The sequence below is a fragment of the Oscarella lobularis genome, chromosome 2 (assembly GCF_947507565.1).
Source record: "Oscarella lobularis chromosome 2, ooOscLobu1.1, whole genome shotgun sequence".
Taxonomy (NCBI): Eukaryota; Metazoa; Porifera; class Homoscleromorpha; order Homosclerophorida; family Oscarellidae; genus Oscarella; species Oscarella lobularis.
The window spans coordinates 1,103,331-1,121,366 of NC_089176.1; the positions used below are offsets into that span (position 1 = coordinate 1,103,331).

At 45.3% G+C, this 18,036-nt stretch overlaps 5 protein-coding genes across 8 annotated transcripts; 3 read left to right on the forward strand and 2 right to left on the reverse strand.

The window, feature by feature from the left end:
• The first annotated feature begins 6 nt into the window (after positions 1-6).
• On the forward strand, positions 7-3,912 carry LOC136183616 (chromosome transmission fidelity protein 18 homolog). Its single transcript, XM_065970321.1, has 24 exons — positions 7-179; positions 226-362; positions 411-482; positions 540-586; positions 645-789; positions 859-1,023; positions 1,075-1,104; positions 1,159-1,256; positions 1,320-1,443; positions 1,500-1,554; positions 1,608-1,680; positions 1,744-1,837; positions 1,902-2,000; positions 2,062-2,186; positions 2,234-2,394; positions 2,448-2,500; positions 2,568-2,738; positions 2,791-2,940; positions 2,994-3,124; positions 3,174-3,255; positions 3,303-3,361; positions 3,415-3,493; positions 3,551-3,596; positions 3,651-3,912. Exons 1-24 carry the CDS (start codon positions 98-100, stop codon positions 3,767-3,769), a joined length of 2,397 nt encoding a protein of 798 aa, XP_065826393.1. The 5' UTR covers positions 7-97; the 3' UTR covers positions 3,770-3,912.
• A 418-nt stretch (positions 3,913-4,330) lies between these two features.
• Positions 4,331-10,864, forward strand: LOC136183612 (uncharacterized). Its single transcript, XM_065970313.1, has 37 exons — positions 4,331-4,351; positions 4,411-4,724; positions 4,805-4,834; positions 4,901-4,933; positions 5,013-5,042; positions 5,095-5,130; positions 5,181-5,210; positions 5,263-5,292; positions 5,354-5,383; positions 5,431-5,460; positions 5,523-5,549; positions 5,603-5,632; positions 5,682-5,711; positions 5,766-5,795; positions 5,850-5,879; positions 5,943-5,972; positions 6,028-6,054; positions 6,104-6,133; positions 6,203-6,232; positions 6,291-6,320; positions 6,376-6,402; positions 6,457-6,486; positions 6,535-6,561; positions 6,619-6,648; positions 6,700-6,732; positions 6,781-6,810; positions 6,869-6,889; positions 6,946-6,975; positions 7,024-7,053; positions 7,105-7,137; positions 7,191-7,220; positions 7,300-7,326; positions 7,382-7,414; positions 7,465-7,494; positions 7,549-9,977; positions 10,036-10,384; positions 10,437-10,864. Exons 2-37 carry the CDS (start codon positions 4,427-4,429, stop codon positions 10,724-10,726), a joined length of 4,320 nt encoding a protein of 1,439 aa, XP_065826385.1. The 5' UTR covers positions 4,331-4,351; positions 4,411-4,426; the 3' UTR covers positions 10,727-10,864.
• An 82-nt stretch (positions 10,865-10,946) lies between these two features.
• Positions 10,947-15,115, forward strand: LOC136183614 (centrosomal protein of 131 kDa-like). 4 transcript variants are annotated; one of them, XM_065970318.1, is made up of 24 exons: positions 10,947-11,374; positions 11,549-11,688; positions 11,747-11,967; positions 12,016-12,120; positions 12,185-12,226; positions 12,280-12,337; positions 12,388-12,431; positions 12,487-12,595; positions 12,653-12,778; positions 12,834-12,940; positions 12,997-13,093; positions 13,149-13,238; positions 13,288-13,415; positions 13,469-13,616; positions 13,673-13,750; positions 13,805-13,879; positions 13,934-13,996; positions 14,046-14,131; positions 14,195-14,279; positions 14,324-14,410; positions 14,464-14,531; positions 14,591-14,719; positions 14,770-14,830; positions 14,884-15,115. In XM_065970318.1, the coding sequence occupies exons 1-24, from the start codon at positions 10,966-10,968 to the stop codon at positions 14,959-14,961; spliced, it is 2,634 nt and encodes an 877-aa protein (XP_065826390.1). In that variant the 5' UTR covers positions 10,947-10,965; the 3' UTR covers positions 14,962-15,115. The 4 variants fall into 4 exon arrangements, with proteins under 4 accessions (XP_065826390.1, XP_065826392.1, XP_065826391.1 ...); XM_065970320.1 differs by having other exon boundaries at positions 12,277-12,337; positions 14,884-15,113; XM_065970319.1 differs by having other exon boundaries at positions 10,947-11,370; positions 11,442-11,688; positions 12,277-12,337; positions 14,884-15,113.
• On the reverse strand, positions 14,866-16,464 carry LOC136183618 (uncharacterized). The gene is made up of 3 exons (XM_065970324.1): positions 15,449-16,464; positions 15,217-15,394; positions 14,866-15,164 (listed from the first exon to the last, which is right to left on the reverse strand). The coding sequence occupies exons 1-3, from the start codon at positions 16,409-16,411 to the stop codon at positions 15,022-15,024; spliced, it is 1,284 nt and encodes a 427-aa protein (XP_065826396.1). The 5' UTR covers positions 16,412-16,464; the 3' UTR covers positions 14,866-15,021.
• A 24-nt stretch (positions 16,465-16,488) lies between these two features.
• On the reverse strand, positions 16,489-18,012 carry LOC136183619 (aldo-keto reductase IolS-like). Its single transcript, XM_065970325.1, has 8 exons — positions 17,870-18,012; positions 17,748-17,810; positions 17,553-17,696; positions 17,448-17,501; positions 17,238-17,396; positions 17,011-17,189; positions 16,740-16,953; positions 16,489-16,686 (listed from the first exon to the last, which is right to left on the reverse strand). The coding sequence occupies exons 1-8, from the start codon at positions 17,990-17,992 to the stop codon at positions 16,591-16,593; spliced, it is 1,032 nt and encodes a 343-aa protein (XP_065826397.1). The 5' UTR covers positions 17,993-18,012; the 3' UTR covers positions 16,489-16,590.
• Positions 18,013-18,036: the final 24 nt, after the last annotated feature.

Below are 18,036 nucleotides of genomic sequence, written 5' to 3' on the forward strand. Positions count from 1 at the left end.
CACTTTTTCGGCTTAGCGCGCGTGAAGGTCCGCTTTTCTGGGTTGTTCTCGCCAGCGGATCGACTTCTCCGTGTTCATGTGACATCAGAAGCAGTCTATGGAATCCTATGTAGACTCGGATTACCTGGAAATCGATCGACGCGGCTGGAAGCGGAAGTTATCGTTCGAAAGCTCGGAAAGTAATGTCTACGAGCGTCCTATACCTGGAAATCATATTCTTTGCAGACAGTCGAAAGGTATTTCGTAATGGCGATATAGACGACAGGACAAATTCAAAGTCGAATGTACATCGCCTGAAAGTGTCATCTTCTGACGGACAAAGTGCCAGTTTTTCCATCAAGCCAGACACCGGATTTTCCGGAGTACGTGCAGCGCGACCTCTCCGCGCTAAACGTTGAGATTGTTTCCAGAAGACCGTTTTTGAGCCTGGCAGCTTGCTGCTCGTACCCTGCAACGTTCTCCGACACGAAATACGCAATAAGGTATAGTCGATCGGTTCTATGATCTGCGACGCCTTCATGGGCTTGTCTTGTGCACAGCGATATCAGAGCGCTATGAGAAGAGCGAATGCTCTCGAAGAGAAAAGGTGCATCAAAAATGAATAACACTCAATAATTAATTAATTAGTTAATTAATTAATTAAGCGTACGTTTGGACGAGACTGCTGACGAGACTGCCGATGTTTCTTTCGCTGAGACTGAGGACGAAGTGACAGTTGAAAGTCCAAGTGAAGAGCTGTGGGTCCAGAAACATGCAGCGAAGCAGTTCACTCATCTACTAAGTGATGACGTACGTAACCCAGTGAAGGAACATCAAGTTTGATTGCGTATTTATTCTTCTCTCTCTCTCTATGAGTAGGGAGTTAATCGAATTCTCCTATCTTGGCTTAAGCTCTGGGACGGGGCTGTGTTCGGAGCTTCGGACGCTTCGAAAAAGTTCAATACGGATCACGCTGACCTTCAGCAGATGTTCTCGACGAGACCGCCCGACAAACAGCAAAGCCAGCCCGTCCCTTTTCCAGAGGTGACGTCTATGATATTATTAATATTTTCTCTGTGATCTGCATTTGTTCAGGCCGTTGATGATCTACGACCTAAGCAAAAGGTGCTTTTATGTCTACTTTTTCTTGTCTTTTCTTAATGTCAAGCTTGGGAACAGATTGCCTTACTGTCTGGCCCTCCAGGTCTTGGCAAAACGACGCTTGCTCACGTTCTTGCCGTTCACGCTGGCTATTCGCCAATAGAGATTAATGCAAGGTAACTTGTTAGGGTTGGCTTTGTTAGCGTGCCGTTTAATCGCTTCCTTTTGGGGTTCCGTAGCGATGATAGATCACCTGAAATGATGAAGAACGTCCTCGAGAACGTGACAAAAACGAGGAGTCTTTCGTGGACGGACGAAAAGCCTAATTGTCTAATAATCGACGAAATTGACGGCGCCTTGTCGGTGTGACCATACATAAAGTGGTATTAATGTTCCCAAAGAACGTCTATGCATTTTAGACAGCCATCAACGTCCTCGTTTCTGTCCTAAAGGGAACATCACGAGGAAGGAAAAGTAACTGATGTCTATAATACCAAAGACCGTGTTTCAAAATATTCCTGTTGTAGCTTCTAAGAAGAAGAAAACCTCGTCTGAACAGCACGTCGTGTCAAGACCAATAATAGCCATTTGCAATGATATGTATAGTAGTAACCTTAAGACTTGGGCCATCTCGTATATACCTATACTCTGTCGTTTGTTTAGCCACAGTCCCTCTCTCAGGTCACTAAAGCCTCTTGCTCTGCTGCTTAATGTTCCACCTCTCGACACGGCGCGACTTGCAACGCGTTTGCATCAGGCACGACTTAATTAATTCCCTGCGATGATCTCCAAAATTTACTTTTTCATGTGGCGTTTTATAGATTTCGTTGAAAGAACGACTGCCCGTGTCAACGTCTGCTCTTATATCGCTTTGCGAAAAGACGTCGAATGACGTTCGGTCCTGTCTAAACGTTTTGCAGGTGAGCATTGCATTTAACCGTTGATCGGCTTTGTACGTGCTGGTATTTCTTTAATTCATAGTTTCTGCATCAATCGAATCAAACTTTAGAAATGGAGACTGTCGAGTCAGTCTACATTGGACAAAAAGACGTTCAAAAGACCCTCTTTTCGTTTTGGCAAGACGTCTTCATTCTAAGCAGGAAGAAGTAAGAAAACGACACGACAACAAAACGCTGATATATTCTTTCAACAGAAAATCTCTAAAAATGATCGACGGGCAAGGCCGTAGTTCAGGTACCACAAGGAAAATCAATTTTTATAGTCTTCATTTCGAAGTATCCATAGCCCAGTCGCAATTTCAGTCCGTTATTCTTGGACTAAGTCAGTCTGGCGACTACGATAAAGCTGTTCAAGGCAGAGACGTTCATTTTCTGTACAGTACGTGCCTTGATAGATTTGACGTCTAGGTTTGTTTGAAAACTATCTGAAAGCCAAAGTTTTGGATCATTCGTCCGAGAGCGTAACTGACCCCCTTAGACTTACGACTACTATATCTCTCACACGTGTTGGTTTTTTTTTAATCTAAGCTTTCAATTGCTCTGGATTGGGTGCTCTTTGCCGATCAGCTTCACACAACTATATATCGCGAGCAAGCCTATGAATTGATGCCCTATTTTCCCTATGTGGGCGGTCTTTTCTTTATCCTTTTCGCTGCTGCTTCATTTCCTCGAGTGACGTATCCTAGTAGCTTCTACGAGGTACTTGTGAATAGTCTTTCGTTCCTGCGTTTTCTCATTCTCTGTCTCACAGCACTTTGCACAAATGGACAGAATTAAAAAGATAGCCAGCTCACTTTATGCTGGCTTCCCCGTTGGAGTCCATCAAAGTTTCGACGTCAGTACTCTTATCACGCTCGTCGCTCCGAGGCTGCATCAAATTTTATCTCCAACCTTTCGCCCTGTGCGCCTTTTTTCCCCCCCAACGTTGGCACCACTACTATTTGTGTCTTTTAGGTTGACGTGAAATTATTTGGACAGTGTGAAAAGGAGCAGTTGAAGGCTATGGTGAATCTAATGGTTGCTTACAATATTAGCTATGGCCAGCAGAGGCAGCCAGACGGACAATATGCTTATGAGTTTGAACCGTGAGTAAATCGACTGCTACTTGGCATCTGTCTCACTCTTTTGCATTAGGAATATAGATTTGATCACGAAATTTTCTGAAAGCGGACAACGCCCGCTGAATTATTCAACCAGACAGCTCATAGCACACGAGGTACGTTCACAGGTTTTAATTTCTTGTCTTCTCGCAACTCTGGTCAGATTGAAAAGGAGAAAATGAGACGAAGTGACACGAGCTACGAAATGAGCTCACGCTCAGAGTACAGTACCTTTCAGCCAGAGATGCACTTGTCTTGACGACATACTTATCTAGCGAAGCATCTTTGATGAAAGGAAAAGCAACGAGTCACGTTCCTCATGATATCAAAAGTCAATTCAAAGTACAGACCCGGGTAAAAGAAAGGCGTTGTGCATATAAACACTGGACGTTTCAGTGTCATTGCTTTTAGCTCAAAACTAAAGAAGATGGTTTTTTTCAATTTCGTTCGTCAAAAGGTACCCAGCATGAATTTCACGTGATTAATTATTGTTATGATAAGCGCATGATAGCGGAAGAAATGTCCACGAAACGATCTGGTGGTGGCCCACAGCATTCACTCTGGTTCCGATTCACAGAAGGTTTTTCCAACGCAGTCAAAAGAGCAGTCAAAGTCCAGGATTTTTTGTAAGTACATTATTAGATACCAGAAAGAAAACACTACACAGAAAGCTTTTCGCAATCACGGACGGGTTCAAGCAGAGACACACAGAGTCCTCGAAAGACTTTAATTAACGCTAGACCATAGCACCAAATATTATTATTACACACACATCTATTCTCACAATCAGCGGGCCAGGGTCAGTGAAGAGAATGCCACCCTGCAAGAAGAAGGCAAAGCATATACCCCTTAGTTGATGATCCAGATCTCCTGTATTGTATCTATCTACGTTGTATCTTACCTTCGTTTCTGTAGGCTCTAAACGCTGTCATGTAGTCCTCGACTTCTTTCGCGCAGTTCTTCAGATGGTTGACGCCTTCTCGCCGATTGCAGTCGACCAAATGCTGGCGGAAGATCTTCACCTTTTCGAGGTGAATCGCCCGTCGTCTCACCCACTGCTCTCGAGCCTGGGCCGCGCCGACGACGTCGCCTTTTTCGACTTCGTTTAGTTCGGGAGCTTGTGGATACTCCCGGTGAAAAGAGGTCGTCGTCATCGTGAGCAGACTCTCTCGTACTGAATGTCCCGTATAAAAGCACCGGAAGCGTACTCACGTACAGTACACGTTTCTACATTTTGTACTGATTTTTGAGGCTGGCTGTGCTCAACGCAGGCACTATAATTCGCAAATGGCAGAACCGGTTCCCGATCCTCTCTTTGAAGAGATCGTCTTGCAGGAAGAGTGGCTGCCGAGATTAGCTTCCCAACTTGAGTTCTCCCGTTTACTTTACGATCTCTCTGCCGTCGGAATTTTAGCGGCAGACGAACGCGAAGCTCTTCTAAAGTCGCTTTCCCGGAAATCGAAAGAGGAAGTAGCGACCGAGTTGTTTCGCGATATTCTACCCAAATACGGCCTTGGAACGTTTGACAAGTTTATCTCGGTGCTTCTGGGCACAGGGTATAAAGAAACGGCGAAGTCGCTGCAAGGTGCGTCATGGGATGCGGAAGAATCCGTAGAAGGCGTGCCCCTTTCACCCTGACGACGTAATTTTATTTTTTCTTTGCAGACAAGAGAGAGATTGGCACTCATGGATTCGGTAAAGTTTGCGTCAGATCAATCCGCGAAGCCTTGAGTACTAATTTGATTTAATCTCAAAACGTAGTTATGGAAGCTTGTATTGACGACGACGGCATTGGTAAAATAAGATGTTAATAGTCAATGCATGGGAATTTCGTTGTTTAGACTTTCACTTAATGTATTTCTTTTCACAATAGAGGAAGCAATGTGTGGATCTCATAACCTATGTATAGACAGTTCTGATGTGTTGCCGTTGTATTTATATAACATGCTTCGTAGCGAAAAGAATAAGATTTCAAGCTGATCCTGAATTTGGTAAGCATTGTACATAATTAAGGTGTCTAATTAATTGACTTGTGTTTTAGAAAAAGCGGCCCTGGTAAATCTGCAATTTTGTATGCAAAAGTATATAAAACTCCTTCTGGAAATAATGTTTGTTATATTTAGTGGAATTGTTTTCAAAGCATCCAGAAGTTGGTAAGTGAGTCCTGGGAGTCAAACGATTAGCAAAAGACTAGCATTGAACTCCTCTCTTTAGCAATTGAATGCGGCGTGGATCCAAAACTAGGTATAATACTAAATACCAATTTTTGATAGACTAGTTTTTCTTTGTAGCGCTACTGTTTCATAAAAACGAAGATCTAAGTAAATAACATTGTTTCCTCATATTTTGATATACAGTACATGTATTTCTGTATATATGAAAGGAAAGAAATTGGATGATCCAACCTTGAGTAATTACTTAAGCCATGCACACTATGCCTCGCATGATTGCGTTTCTGTTTAGAAAATTTGTTTTTCGAATATCCAGAAACAGGTGCTAAAATTTTATTTTCTACACGTTTAGTGCATGTCTCTGGCCGTAGGAGAAATGTTTGTGGACTATCCCTATCTTGGTACTACAAAAACTCAATTTGTGTATGAATATTTATTCTCCTTTTGCTTCTTAGTGAAAATCTTTCACAGAAATCCAGAATTGGGTAGACTCGGTTGTTTAATTGATTAGAGGGATACATGTGTGGTGTTCTGTTTAGCTGTTACGTTGTCACGCGAACCCGAAAAAGGTACAAATTATAATTTCTCAACTATTCGTTTTTGTTGTAATTTGTTATCATGTTAAATTCTAGTGAAGGAAGTGGCTGAAGAACCGAATGAAAGTTGCAAATTTTAGAGTCAGTGATACGGACTTTTATTTACCGTTATTATCTGTAGAGTCACAATACGTGGCAGCAAAATTAGGTAACACAAATATCAGCACCATAAAAATAACTGTTTAGTGTTTGTAAAGTTGTGAAGAACGCCCAAGAGCCCGAACTAGGTACAGTATCAATATATATACGTCCCTAAATCGCGCCTACTGTATGTACGTAATGTGATTCTTATTCAGCGAGAGAACTTGCGAACATGTGGCGTAACGGTATATAGCAGAAAGCAGGTGATACGATAGAATGCAAGTGAAGTCTGCGTGTGTTTAGACGATGAAATGCCGGAAGATCTTGATCTACGTATGGAAATGCATTGTTCTTTAAATTAAAATAGCATTTCATTTTGTTATTATAGATGGATTTATAATAGATGAACGAATTGGTACGTTTTTATGTTTTCAATGCCTCCTATATTTATTGTAGATTATTATGACAGGAATGGGAATGGCTCTGCTGCCGCCTATAAGTACGCCTTATGCTGAGAGTAAATGCTATTAGATTTATCTTTTTGTAGGAGAATGTGTGCGCTCAGTGAGATTTGGTGAAGATATTATTAAATAAACTAGCGCTCTATTGCTGACTGAGCGCCCTTCTTTAGAACCCGACGGTTCTCCCAACATTGATGATGGTATATTGAATAGAATGCTGCACGACAACTGTAGCTAACGCGTTGTTTTAGTTATGAAGTTGATTCAACTTGGAACAGAATTGGGTATAGGAGATAACTGCTAACAGCTAATAGTTAATGTTCTGCGTGTAGCACAAAATATTGAAGGATTCGTTAAAAACAGTCAGTAGCAATTTTTTATGCAGTCAATAAAACAATGCAAACTCTGTTTTTCTTTTAGCCAAAGTGGATCCTATATATGGTATGAAGACTTTCCGATACGCCTATTCAAGCATAAATTGTTTTTGTTTAACATAGTGAAGTCATTTGAACAAGGCAGCCAAGCAGGTTAGCTCCGTTTTTTTCTTTTATTTTTTCTACTAAAGGCAAATTTAGTTAAAGTTCTCGGCAAACAGCCGGAGTTAGGTAAAAGTGTGTTGTTGTCGTGCAGCTCAATAAAGGAATTTTGTTTGTCAGTCCGAAAGTACGTTTTGCAACGACCAGAAATTTGTAAGCTGAAGATGAACGAAATGTGCCAAAGTAAAAGCCTTGTTTTTTCTTAGGTGCAATGCTAAGGCAATTAGTTGATCTTGGTATGAACTGCATGCTTATACATATAGAAATGTTTTCTTGCTATTTTCTAATTATCTCTCGTTTGCGTACACTTGAAAGAACGCAGAGGAGATCTGGTGGCATTGGGTATGTGCTTGCGGCGTTTTGGATAAACGGTACACAGTAATTTTCTAAACTTTAGGAAAAGCTATTGACAAAGTTCTTAATGAAATGCGTAAGTAGACTTAAGCTATTTCATTCGAACTTTGAATTTCTTGTTCATAGTAAAAATGTTGGAAAGCGATCCTGAAATGAGTAAGCCATTTCATTAATTTCCACTCGCACACCTTATACATTTCCGTGCTACAGATAAGAAAATGTTTACCGAAGTAAACGCTTTTCGAAGTTTTGAAAAAGCCAAAAAGCAGGGCCTAGTGACTGTAGTGAGATCCCGAATTCACCTGGTCGGAAAAGACAACGCAGGAAAAACTTGCGTCAAAAATGCCCTGCTCAGTAAACAATTTGTCGAAAATCAATTTAGCACGCCTGGAATCGCCACCAATGTGGCCATCTGCCAGGCGGAAACGGCAAGCGAAGACGGAGCGTGGGTGCTCCAGGAAGAGGGTCAACCGGCAGCAGTCATAGCTGGAGCGCTGAAAGCGACTCAACGAGGAGACGCAAGCGCAGTCGCAGTGGCGGAATCGGCGAAAGCGAGGAAACCAGCAGGTACTGTTGCTTCCGCCGAGAAAGGCGAATCTCGTCCTACTGGCAATGTGAGTGGACCCCAACTGCCCGCTAGCCGTCCTTCAGTCGCCGCCAGGCCTGACGTGGGTTCCATGACAACACGAAGAGTCCGTCGTCCTGGAAAAATACAACCGTATTGTCGTCTCCCAGGCGACGGAGACAAAATCGTTCGAAATTTCAGCGAATCTTCCGAATTGCTTGACGTCTGGAAAAAGATGGCGGACGCAGACAGCAACGAGCCTGTTCACTCGTCCATTACCATTTGGGACGAGGGCGGTCAAGAACAGTATCTCAACATGCAGACGCCGTTTATTGCCGAAGACGCCGTCCACTTGCTCGTATTCGATCTCACGCAGGATCCGAATTCCGAAGTTCGTTACACGTATTATCGACACGGTACCGGCGCAATTCCGCAGCCCTCCTTCGGTTTCCACACGTACGGTGGCGTACTTCGCGTCTGGTTGAGCATGCTCGTCGTCTCCGGCGGAGGTTCAGACAGGGCTCTGGGCGAATTTTTGGGCGGCGAGAGCGCCGACATCACGACCCTCGGCGAAGCTTTTATGCCAAAAGTTGCTTCTCCGCCGTGCATTCTAATTGGTACGCGAGCCCAGCAACCTGACGCTCAAATTCGGGATTATCAGGAGTACCTAAAGAAACTCTTTGCCACAACCGAAAAGGCTCAATTGATTGATCACATCGTTCAAAGCGAAACCGACTGCAGCACCATTCCTGGTCACCCCGATCCGTTTTTATTCTATCCCGTCGAATGCAATTTTGCTTCGAAGAGAGAGATTGAGGCAGCAATTAGACAAAAGTCGCTCACCGGCCACAACGTCGTTATTCCTCAAGATCCGAATTTTGCGAAAATTCGTCACAGAATCATCCAAGCCGCGCAGCAATATTGGAAGAAGCGTCAGCTTCCCAAACGATGGCTCATACTTCAACTGCTCAACGAATTCGTCAGCAAAGAAAACGCTATCGTCCACAGGGACTTTCTGTTTTCCGTAGCAACCAAAGCTTGCCACATCACCGACGAAAGCGAGTTTCTCTACGCGATGATGTACCTCGACGCACTTGGCATGATCATTTACAAGCCGGGATCGAAATACCGCGTCTTGAATGAGCACATCATCACCGATCCCTCGTGGCTGTTCGAGCTCTTCTCCCGCTTCCTTCCCATAATATCTCAAGAAAAGGGACGAACGGCTAGAATTGACAACGAGGAGCTCTACGATCATTACCCGAGTGACCTTGTGAAGGTTCAAACGGAAGGCATTATGTGCTCGAGATTGGTGAAATACTTTCTCAATCACGTGAAACGAGCAGAGAATCATCGAAATCAGATGCTGAGGCTCCTGCAGGACTTTGACGTCATTGCTCCGTGTAACGCAGAGGGCAGCGAGGAGCCAGAAGAGAGCAGCAGCTTCTACGTTCCCTGCCTGGTTCAAAAGCGCCTCGACGATAAACGCGAGTGCTTTGTCTATCAGGAGCAGGAGAGACAGATGTACACGTGTCCTCTGGTTCTCAAAGCTCGTACGATCCTCATTTGGCCCGAGCCTCTGTTCTTTCGTCTCGTCACTCGCTTTCTCAACAAATTCCAACCTAAAGAGACCATCGTCGAGCGCAACAGAGTTGTCATCTACGACATCGATTTGTCAAGTCACATGATCGCATTAGAATTTCTCTATCTCGACCCCAAATACGTCACAGCTACAGTAAGATTTCGAACCCCAACATTTGCCAGCGGTTTTCACGAGGTGAAAAGAAAGTGCCAGGAACTGCGTCAGATGATTCTGAGCGAGCTGAACGACATAAAAAAACTGGGGTTTCAGAATTTCGATGCCATCGTCTGTATTGGAAAGGATCCTCGCATTTTGCCGACACCAGAAAAAGATGAGTCAGATCTGTACATCAACTTTGAAGAGAAGCGAGAGGTCGTACCTTGCCCGGACGAGGTTTACCACGACGTATACCTCCGCATGAAAGGCGATAAGAAACTACTGCCGTTATCGCTAGTCTCAGAATTGTCGTATTGGTACAGCGTAGAAAAGGAGGTAAGATCAAGAGAATATTTGCATGCTTACAAGCAACCCAATTCTAATGTTTGTTTAGGAATTTTCGTTGAGCCGCGCAGATACATGTAGCGGCATTTTGCTTACGGTTATTCCTGCGGAGAGCGAAAATGTGACGGGAGCATTAAAGCTGGCTGTAGCTAAAGCACTGCCTGAATGCGAATTTGTCCAATTCTCCAAGGAACTTCTTGGAGACGCTACTACTAATCTCCAGCAGACGACTTGCAGATCGTTTCTGCTCAAAGTGGTTAATGTCATCGACACTTGGCAGAAAAGATTGATCGATCAGGAAGAAAATGCTACGGTCGGTTGTCTCTTAGATGTCTGCAAAAGAGTGAAGCTCAGCAGAACGACAATTGAAGAAGAGCTTCGCACATTAAACCCATCAGGTATAAAGTCTCATGGACGCCAAAGTATCTATACATTTGTTTCTTACTGTAGGTGTTTTTCCGTCAGATGACGCTCCGGTATCAGCTGAGATCATACGATCATGCGTCAACGTTGGATGTCTCAAGTGGGAGGAGATCGCGTTGAATTTGCTGTTTTCCACTCCTGATCTCCGAAAAATTGAAGATTCATCAAAAAGTTTGAAGCTGAAGTTGCAAAGGGTTCTGGAAGAGTGGCAATTGAGAAAGGCAGATCATTCAGTAGGCCGTCTTCTTAAAGCTCTAAGCTCTGCAGGAATTAACAGAGCTCATGTCGAAAAGAATTATTTCGACTGGCTGAAATAACTGCGTCTTATCTCCTCTGTCTCTTTCGTGCCGTTCTTGTTGCCTCTTGTAGTGTGCTGTATCCTGCCTTTGAACTTTGTGGCTGCGTGTTTTGACGCCGTATAAAGCAGTTTTTGGTTTGAATTTTTTTGTTTCTGACATGTTTTCTAGCGAAAGTTGCATGCAATATTCATGAATGCAGAAAGATTTTTTGTCGATTCAATGTTTCGAGTTCCCGTATAAGCTTTCTTGCCCTTCGAATGTCTTCGTTTCGCAGTCGATTCATAGCGCCGCGACCGACACCGAAAAGCAGATCAGAGGTTAAGGCACGGAGCTCGGCAAAGTTTGGAAAGACGGAAAAGCGAGAATCATCATTATCCGGACGAACGAGGCGACCAGTCGCCGCCACCTCGGCGACAGTCTCTCAGCAGGGCATAAAGACATCTTCTAATGCAGAGAGAAGAGGAGCACGCGATGAGAACAAGGCTCCTTCATCCGTTACAGTCGAATTCCAAAACGTCATGGATCAGGCGGCGCGAACGATTCAGGCTTGGTATCGCAGTCAGCGAACGTCGAGACAACAGGCCAACTTGGCGCTTCATTCGCTTTTGACGAAGAAAAAGCAGGAGAGAACTCGCCTAGAGCTATTGGCTCGCCAGGAAAAGGCAAGTAGATCTAGATCAAGGAAAAGAGTGTCATACAGAGATGCTTCTCTGTGGTATTCTTTTAATCTTAGTGGTCGATGAAACTCTGTTTATCTCCTTCTGAGAGTCTAATGTTTTTTTTTGCTAAGCTTGTTGATCGATTCTTGGTAGTAAGCATTGTCGTTGTCTTGTTAGGAAGCGGAGTACGTTGCTCGAAAAATGCGTGCCGAAGAGAGAAGTCGTCATTTGGCTGTGGAAGAGATGAGGCGCAAGCGAGAGGAAAAGTGGAGAGAACACAAGCGAAAAGAAGAGGAGGAGGCAGAGGAGATGCCAAACGCCGTAAACATAATAAGGGACAAACTTTGGCGGGGCGTTCTAAGTAGCCGACCCTTGTTAGGAGAGAAAGGCAAAAGCATCGAAGCAAACTCACGAGACTCGGAGTGTGAAGTCTGGTGAACATCGTCCACCATCGGGAAGACAAAAGCTGGTTTCTTTTGAAATGAGCAAGTTGAACAGTCGTCCGGCATCAAGAGGTTTTGATGAAGATGCTCCGCTGGATCACTCCACTCCCGAAATAGCGAGGAAAAGCGTATCAAGGATGACGTCTGATGTTGATCGGTAGGAGAAATTACTGCAGTTCCGTCGTAACAACAATTGTACATCAAGTAGAGAACAAAAACCCGTGCATTTGCTTTTGGAAGATGCTCTCAGAATTCTGGAGAAGTCGCCGGAGAATATACCCGATTTTACGAGTGAACCCAAGTTGAGACGGCAAGTGTTTATGGTCCAAAGACACGTAAGCGTTTGCACTGTTTGTGAATCCCTTTTTATACAGAGATGTCGTAACACTATCACAACCGTCTGGTGAAGGTCTCAAGTGGGTTCAGAAGGCAATTAATTGACTAGACAATTTCTTTTGCTCTTTAGCAGCCTCAAAGCGTTTTTGGACGAAGTTGAACTTGCGGCTTTGCCTCAGCCAGCTCAAGTGGTAATTCTTGCTCTGCAAAATTAAAAATGATACGTTTATACGTTTCCTAGGCGTCTGCTGAGTTGCCTTCAGCTGAGTGCGTGCCTGAAAAGGAGTACGCTAAATTTTGCTTTACTAATTATACTGTCTGATATAACGTTTATTCTTAGTTTAGAAAACTTTTCGTCGGTGACGTCAAGTATTGCATCAAAAATGGAATCGCAGGATTCTCTGTTGAGACAGAGTCGGCAGCAGATAGCCGCCCTTCAGAAAGAACTCGTGAGATGAGACAAACGAATCACGACATTTACGTATTGACGGACGGCTCTGTACCAGGAGAATCAAAGACAACTGAGTCTTTATCATGCCCGTCAGCAGGAGAAAGACATCAAACATAGACTAGCAAGTCAGAAACAGCAGAATGATGATGCGGTTCAACGGCATTTGGCCTTTATTGATCAGGTAAAGTGGTATTGCTTTTTGTCAAGGCTTGGCCAAGTGTTTCTTTTTCTATTAGCTTATAGACGACAAGAAGGCGTTGAGCACGCGCTGCGAGTCTCTTGTGAAAGAGCTCAAATCAGCAGATACGAAATATTCGCGAAAAATTAAAGAAATGGAAGAACGGTTAGTTCACGTTTTCAGTTCACTGTCACATGTATCTACCATCAAATTCGGAGCAGATACAGGCACGATATAAAAAAGCAAAAAGAACTAGATAGTGCTGCCGAGAAATTGAGAAGAGAGCGATGGATAGAGGAAAAGACTCAGTCAATAAAAGTACAAAGATAAAAAACTGATGTATTGCTTACAAGCATTTATCCCCTTGCGTTAGGAAATGACGGTGAAAGGCCTAGAGCCAGAAATTCAGCTACTTATTAAAAAGCACAAGCAGGACGTGCAGCGAATCAAAGCAGAACATCAAGTGATGAACGTTGGAGAGATGAAAGTCTCTTCTGACGTGGCGATTTTAGGCTGAGTTAATGAGGACAGACGAGAGAGCCGGTTCTCGTTTCGTTCATCAAGTGGAGGAGCTGAGAGAACAGTTGGGTAGAGAAAAGGAAAGAGCTTGTGCTCATGAAAGAGAACTTGCTAGGCAAAGGTTAATGCACCTGCATGTTTTTTTTGAGCAATTGGTACTCATTCGTTGTGCAGGTACGAGAAACAGGTTCAACTCGACGAAGCCAATTTGCAGAAATTGCGTCAGCAGTACAGGGATGAAGTAGAAAAGGAGAAGCAACGATTGGCTGACCAGACGTATAAGCAGAGTCGCGAAGGGGCTGATCTCAAGGAAAAATTGCGGGTTCGGAGAACGAGATTATGACCGGTCTCCTAAACGAGCTTCTTCATTGATTACAGGAAGAGTACGCTGAAAAAATGGCCGCGTTTAAGCAGGAACACGAGGAGATTCTTCACGAAAAGGAACACAAGCATAGGGTAGGAAATTGTGTTGGGTATTCCTTCGTCTCGTTGGAAGGGGTTTTGGTCAAGACTGAACTCAAAGAACTCAAAGAACGACTTACAGTCGAAAAGGAGGTTTGGATGGAAAAGTACAAACAGGGCCAAGTAATGAGGGCATGGTATTTAATTATAAACATTTGAATGTTGTGTGCCCTTTAGACGACCGCTCTTTCTTCTTTGGAGTCTGAATTGAGGGAGAAGCTGAAGCAAGAGCGAGACCGAGTAGAGATATTGAGAGACTCAATTTGCAGGAAACTGATCTGACGTGTAGGAAATAGAAATGGTCATTGAGAAATTGGAGGCGGACATGCGACAGACGCAAGAGGAACATCAAAACGCTTCCGACGGAAAACTGAGGCAAGGAAAAATAGACGCTTGTATTCTAAAGCAATAAGAATCCTCGTCCTTTTTCTCTCGTAGACGAATCAGAGAAAAATATGAAGCTGAGCTGAAGCAGGTTGAAGAATCCGAGAAGTCTCTATTACGAAAGCAAACAGCACTAAAGGTAGAGACGTTTTTATTGTCAATCTTTGCTTAACGCCTCCTCAGGAGCAGACACTGGAAATGCAGGATAGGATAACGACGCTTGAAGTAGAGCTGGAGAAAACTAAAAGAGAGCGCGAAAATACCAGAGAGGCAAGCTCTTGTCTCTTCACGATTTGCTGCTCTACGTTTCTTATGTATCGTAGGTTGTTGAGCGATTGACGGGGGAACGAAATAATATGGCTGATATCATTAGACAAGAGTTTGCTGACCGGTTAGTTAATTGAAAGTTGCGGGCTAATTGGTACGGTTTTGGAGTCGAATACTCGTTAGACTTGTGAGAACGGAGGAGGAAAACAAGCGCATCAAAATAGAAATGAGCGAAGTGAGAGCGAGACGTCAAGTCGAACTAGAGAGAGTGAAAGAGGAAAAGGAGACAGAAATCAAAGAAATACACGAAAGGTAAGAAGAAATGAAAGAAAACGGCTTTTATAGATTGATTGCTTGGTCAGAGTCAAGCAAGCGATTGCTAAGAAAGACGACGTCGTCTCGTCGCTCACAGCACAATATCAAGTAGGAGAGAAACGTACGAATGCAGAAACATAATATTTATTTCTCTTTACAAGGCAGCAGCGAAGCGCGCCGAGCATCTCGAAACGATGCTCCAGCACCAGCGTCAAGAGCTACTCAAACTTAAAACGTGATTACTCTTTAAAAACACAAAAATACTGTCGTCCTCATAGAAGCAGCTGTTCGACAGCCAATCACAGTTCTCGTAGCAACTTAGCTATAGCATCGTGACCGAGATCTTCAGCCAAGACGAGAGGAGTGACAGTAGCTGGCACACCCATCTTCGCCTCCTTGTCCGCCCCGTTCTCTAGCAAGCAAGTCACTACTTCAGGATGATCTAAACATACGCATTTAGGTCTTGCATTTGAAGACTCCATATACGCGTTCACCGTGCATCACAGCCAAGTGCAATGGCGTGGCTCCATCGGATTCTGGATTCCACCGATTCGCGTCGGCACCGGCGAGAATCAAATCCTGCACCATGGGCACGTGGCCCTCTCGCGCAGCCACGTGCAGCGGGCAGTTCCCCGATTCAATAGGCTCATCGACGGTAAGTCGAGCATCAGTCTAAATAAAAATAATTCAAAGCTACACGCGCCTTTTTTAGATCCACCTGCTTACTTCCGTCAAAAGATACGTCAGCACGTGTTCCCGACCCTTCAATATAGCCACGCTCACAAGCGTCCGTCCCCGCCCGTCGCGAATCCTCCCGTCGACGTTTCGCTCGCAGAGAAAATATCGAACGGCGGCGACGGATCCGATTTCGACCGCCTGAAAAGTCCTCTCCACGTCGGTTAAAACTCTCGGTCGACTCGCGACGACCGTTCCGACGAGGAGGTCGTCGAGAAGGCGCGACGTCGCTCGACCGTCGACGGGCCGATGTCGCGCGTCGACGTCGAACTTGAAATCGTTGATTTTCAACGACGACGACGATTCGACGAAAAATTTGACGACGGCACAGGCGAATGCGATCAGGGCGAACGCGCGACTCGCCGTCGCCCGTTCGGCGTACGCCTTCGTCGTCGTCGTCGTCGCGCAGCGCGTTGTCGCGAGCAAGCGCGCGTAGGACGAGTCGTCGGTTCCCGTCGGCGTCGCGCCCACGCACGCGACGAGTCGCAGAAGAACGCGCGCACCGTCGGCGCCGCACAACCGCTTCGGATACTCGTGAAAGACGACGTCGTGAAAGGCGTCGATATCGGCGTCGACGACGTCGCCGCTCGCCTTCGCCACGCGAAAGGCGAGATCGAGCTCGGCGCGTACGATGCCCGCTTCGAGGTGAACGAGCGCCACTCGCGCTTCGTCGCGCAATTCGACGAGCCAGAAGTGAACGAAGCGAACCGAATTCGTCGAGGCGTTCCACCAGCGACGAAGCGATGCTTGGAGGCGTTCGGCGCGCGCCAGGTAGTCGTTGATTAGAGTCGCGTCGATGTGTGCGAGAACGGAGTCGATTTTGTCATCCGGGCACGGAGTCGGCGCCATTAGCTCGTCGCGCGGATTCACTTCGCCGCCGCTGCCGCCGTCGGTGCAAAGTGAAAGACGGGAAACTGATATAATATCTCGCAGGTCTTTCACACTGCGAGCCATGGTCAGAAACCGCTGGCAGGCTGGCGAGAATCTGGCGAGATTCAGCGATTCAGTTAACCTACCGCGCGCTAGCTATGTAACTTCACTATCACTATCACTATCACTATCACTTTGCACGTGACGCCAACTCCATATAAAAAGACAAAAAAATGTTGTTTTCAAGGTACTGAAAAATCACGTCACAAGTAGCGAGACTCAGAAGCCCACATATCCGGATTGGAGCCCAGCTTCTCTTTCAACGTTTCACTGGCAGCACTCAATTTTTTAATCGTTTCCTAATCAAATTCCGAGCTTCAAGAAACTGGTAAAAGCAAAGAGCGGAGCTAACTTCGCTTAGCTGCACCAGACGCGCATTCGCTTCCACTTGTTCCGCCGTTCGAGCTCCAACAATGCACGAAGCAACGTTGGGCTGAGCCAAAAGCCACGCCAAAGAAGCGGAAGGCATGGAAATATCCGCCGAACGGCACACGCCGCGAATAGCTTCAATTGCCTCAAACGTCTCCTTTTCAGCTCCCTCCTGGCCGTGCCTCGAGAGGGAAGTACTGGGAGAAGAAAGGATTTATGTGAAGTTTTGACTATAGGCTGTGTGTGTGATTTACCTGCTTTTGCTGAAATGTCGAGTTCTACGACGCCCTTCAGGAACATCTTCTGGCTTGGTGAAACGTCCACTTAGGAGCCCCTGAGCCAGCGGGGAATATGCCAGAATACCGATGTTGTTTGCCTTGCATTCAGCAGTGATATCATACTCCACTGCTCTCCACAGTAAATTGTAAGGAAGCTATAATAACCGGCTTTAATGAAAGCCTCTCACTGCATCTCTGCTGACCTGGTTCGTAACAGGTTTTCCGCCTGATTCTTTGAACTCGCGCATGTTGCCTCGACCAAAATTTGACAGTCCGTAGTGACGAAGTTTCCCCTTTGCCTTGAGTCGTTCCAACGTCGTCACCGTTTCGACAGGATCTTTTATATTGACGGCCCAGTGTATCTGTATTCTCAATTATTAGTTGGCGTCAAAAAATTTAAATCTGTCGTTCACCTGATAAATGTCGACGTACGTCGTTTTCAAGGCCTCCAAGGTTTCATCGAGAGACTTTATAAGGAAGTTGAAAGTGACCGAAAATCAACCCTTTATGTCTAAAACCTTTTCGATATCGACTCCGTCAAACGCTTTCGGTTTTCCGTCTTCGAATCGGCCGAATTTGGACGCGATGACGACATCGGCGCGATGGCGACCCTCCAAACAGCGCGCGAGCATTCTCTCCGCTCGACGATCTCGTCCGTACGCCTGTAGAATCACAATGCGAGCCTATACAGGACGTTCGAGGCGTTCTCCTACTTCGGCTGTGTCGAAAAAATTGATGCCCAGCTCGAGGGCTTTATTGACTATTTGCTTGGAAGTCTGCAATGCAAAGCAGACTGTAGAAATGAGCAAACAATCAGAAAGAAAGCCCACAGTACTTCTTCTTCTTGGTAGCCCCACGTGTTGTCCTCGTTATCCGCTGTGCCTCCAAACTGCCATGTTCCGAGGCAAATGGGGCTAACGCTGAGCTCCGAATCGCCTCCTAAACACCGACGTTCCATGTTGTTGTTGTTTGTTTGGCTAAGCGCGCGTCGTTCGCAATCCC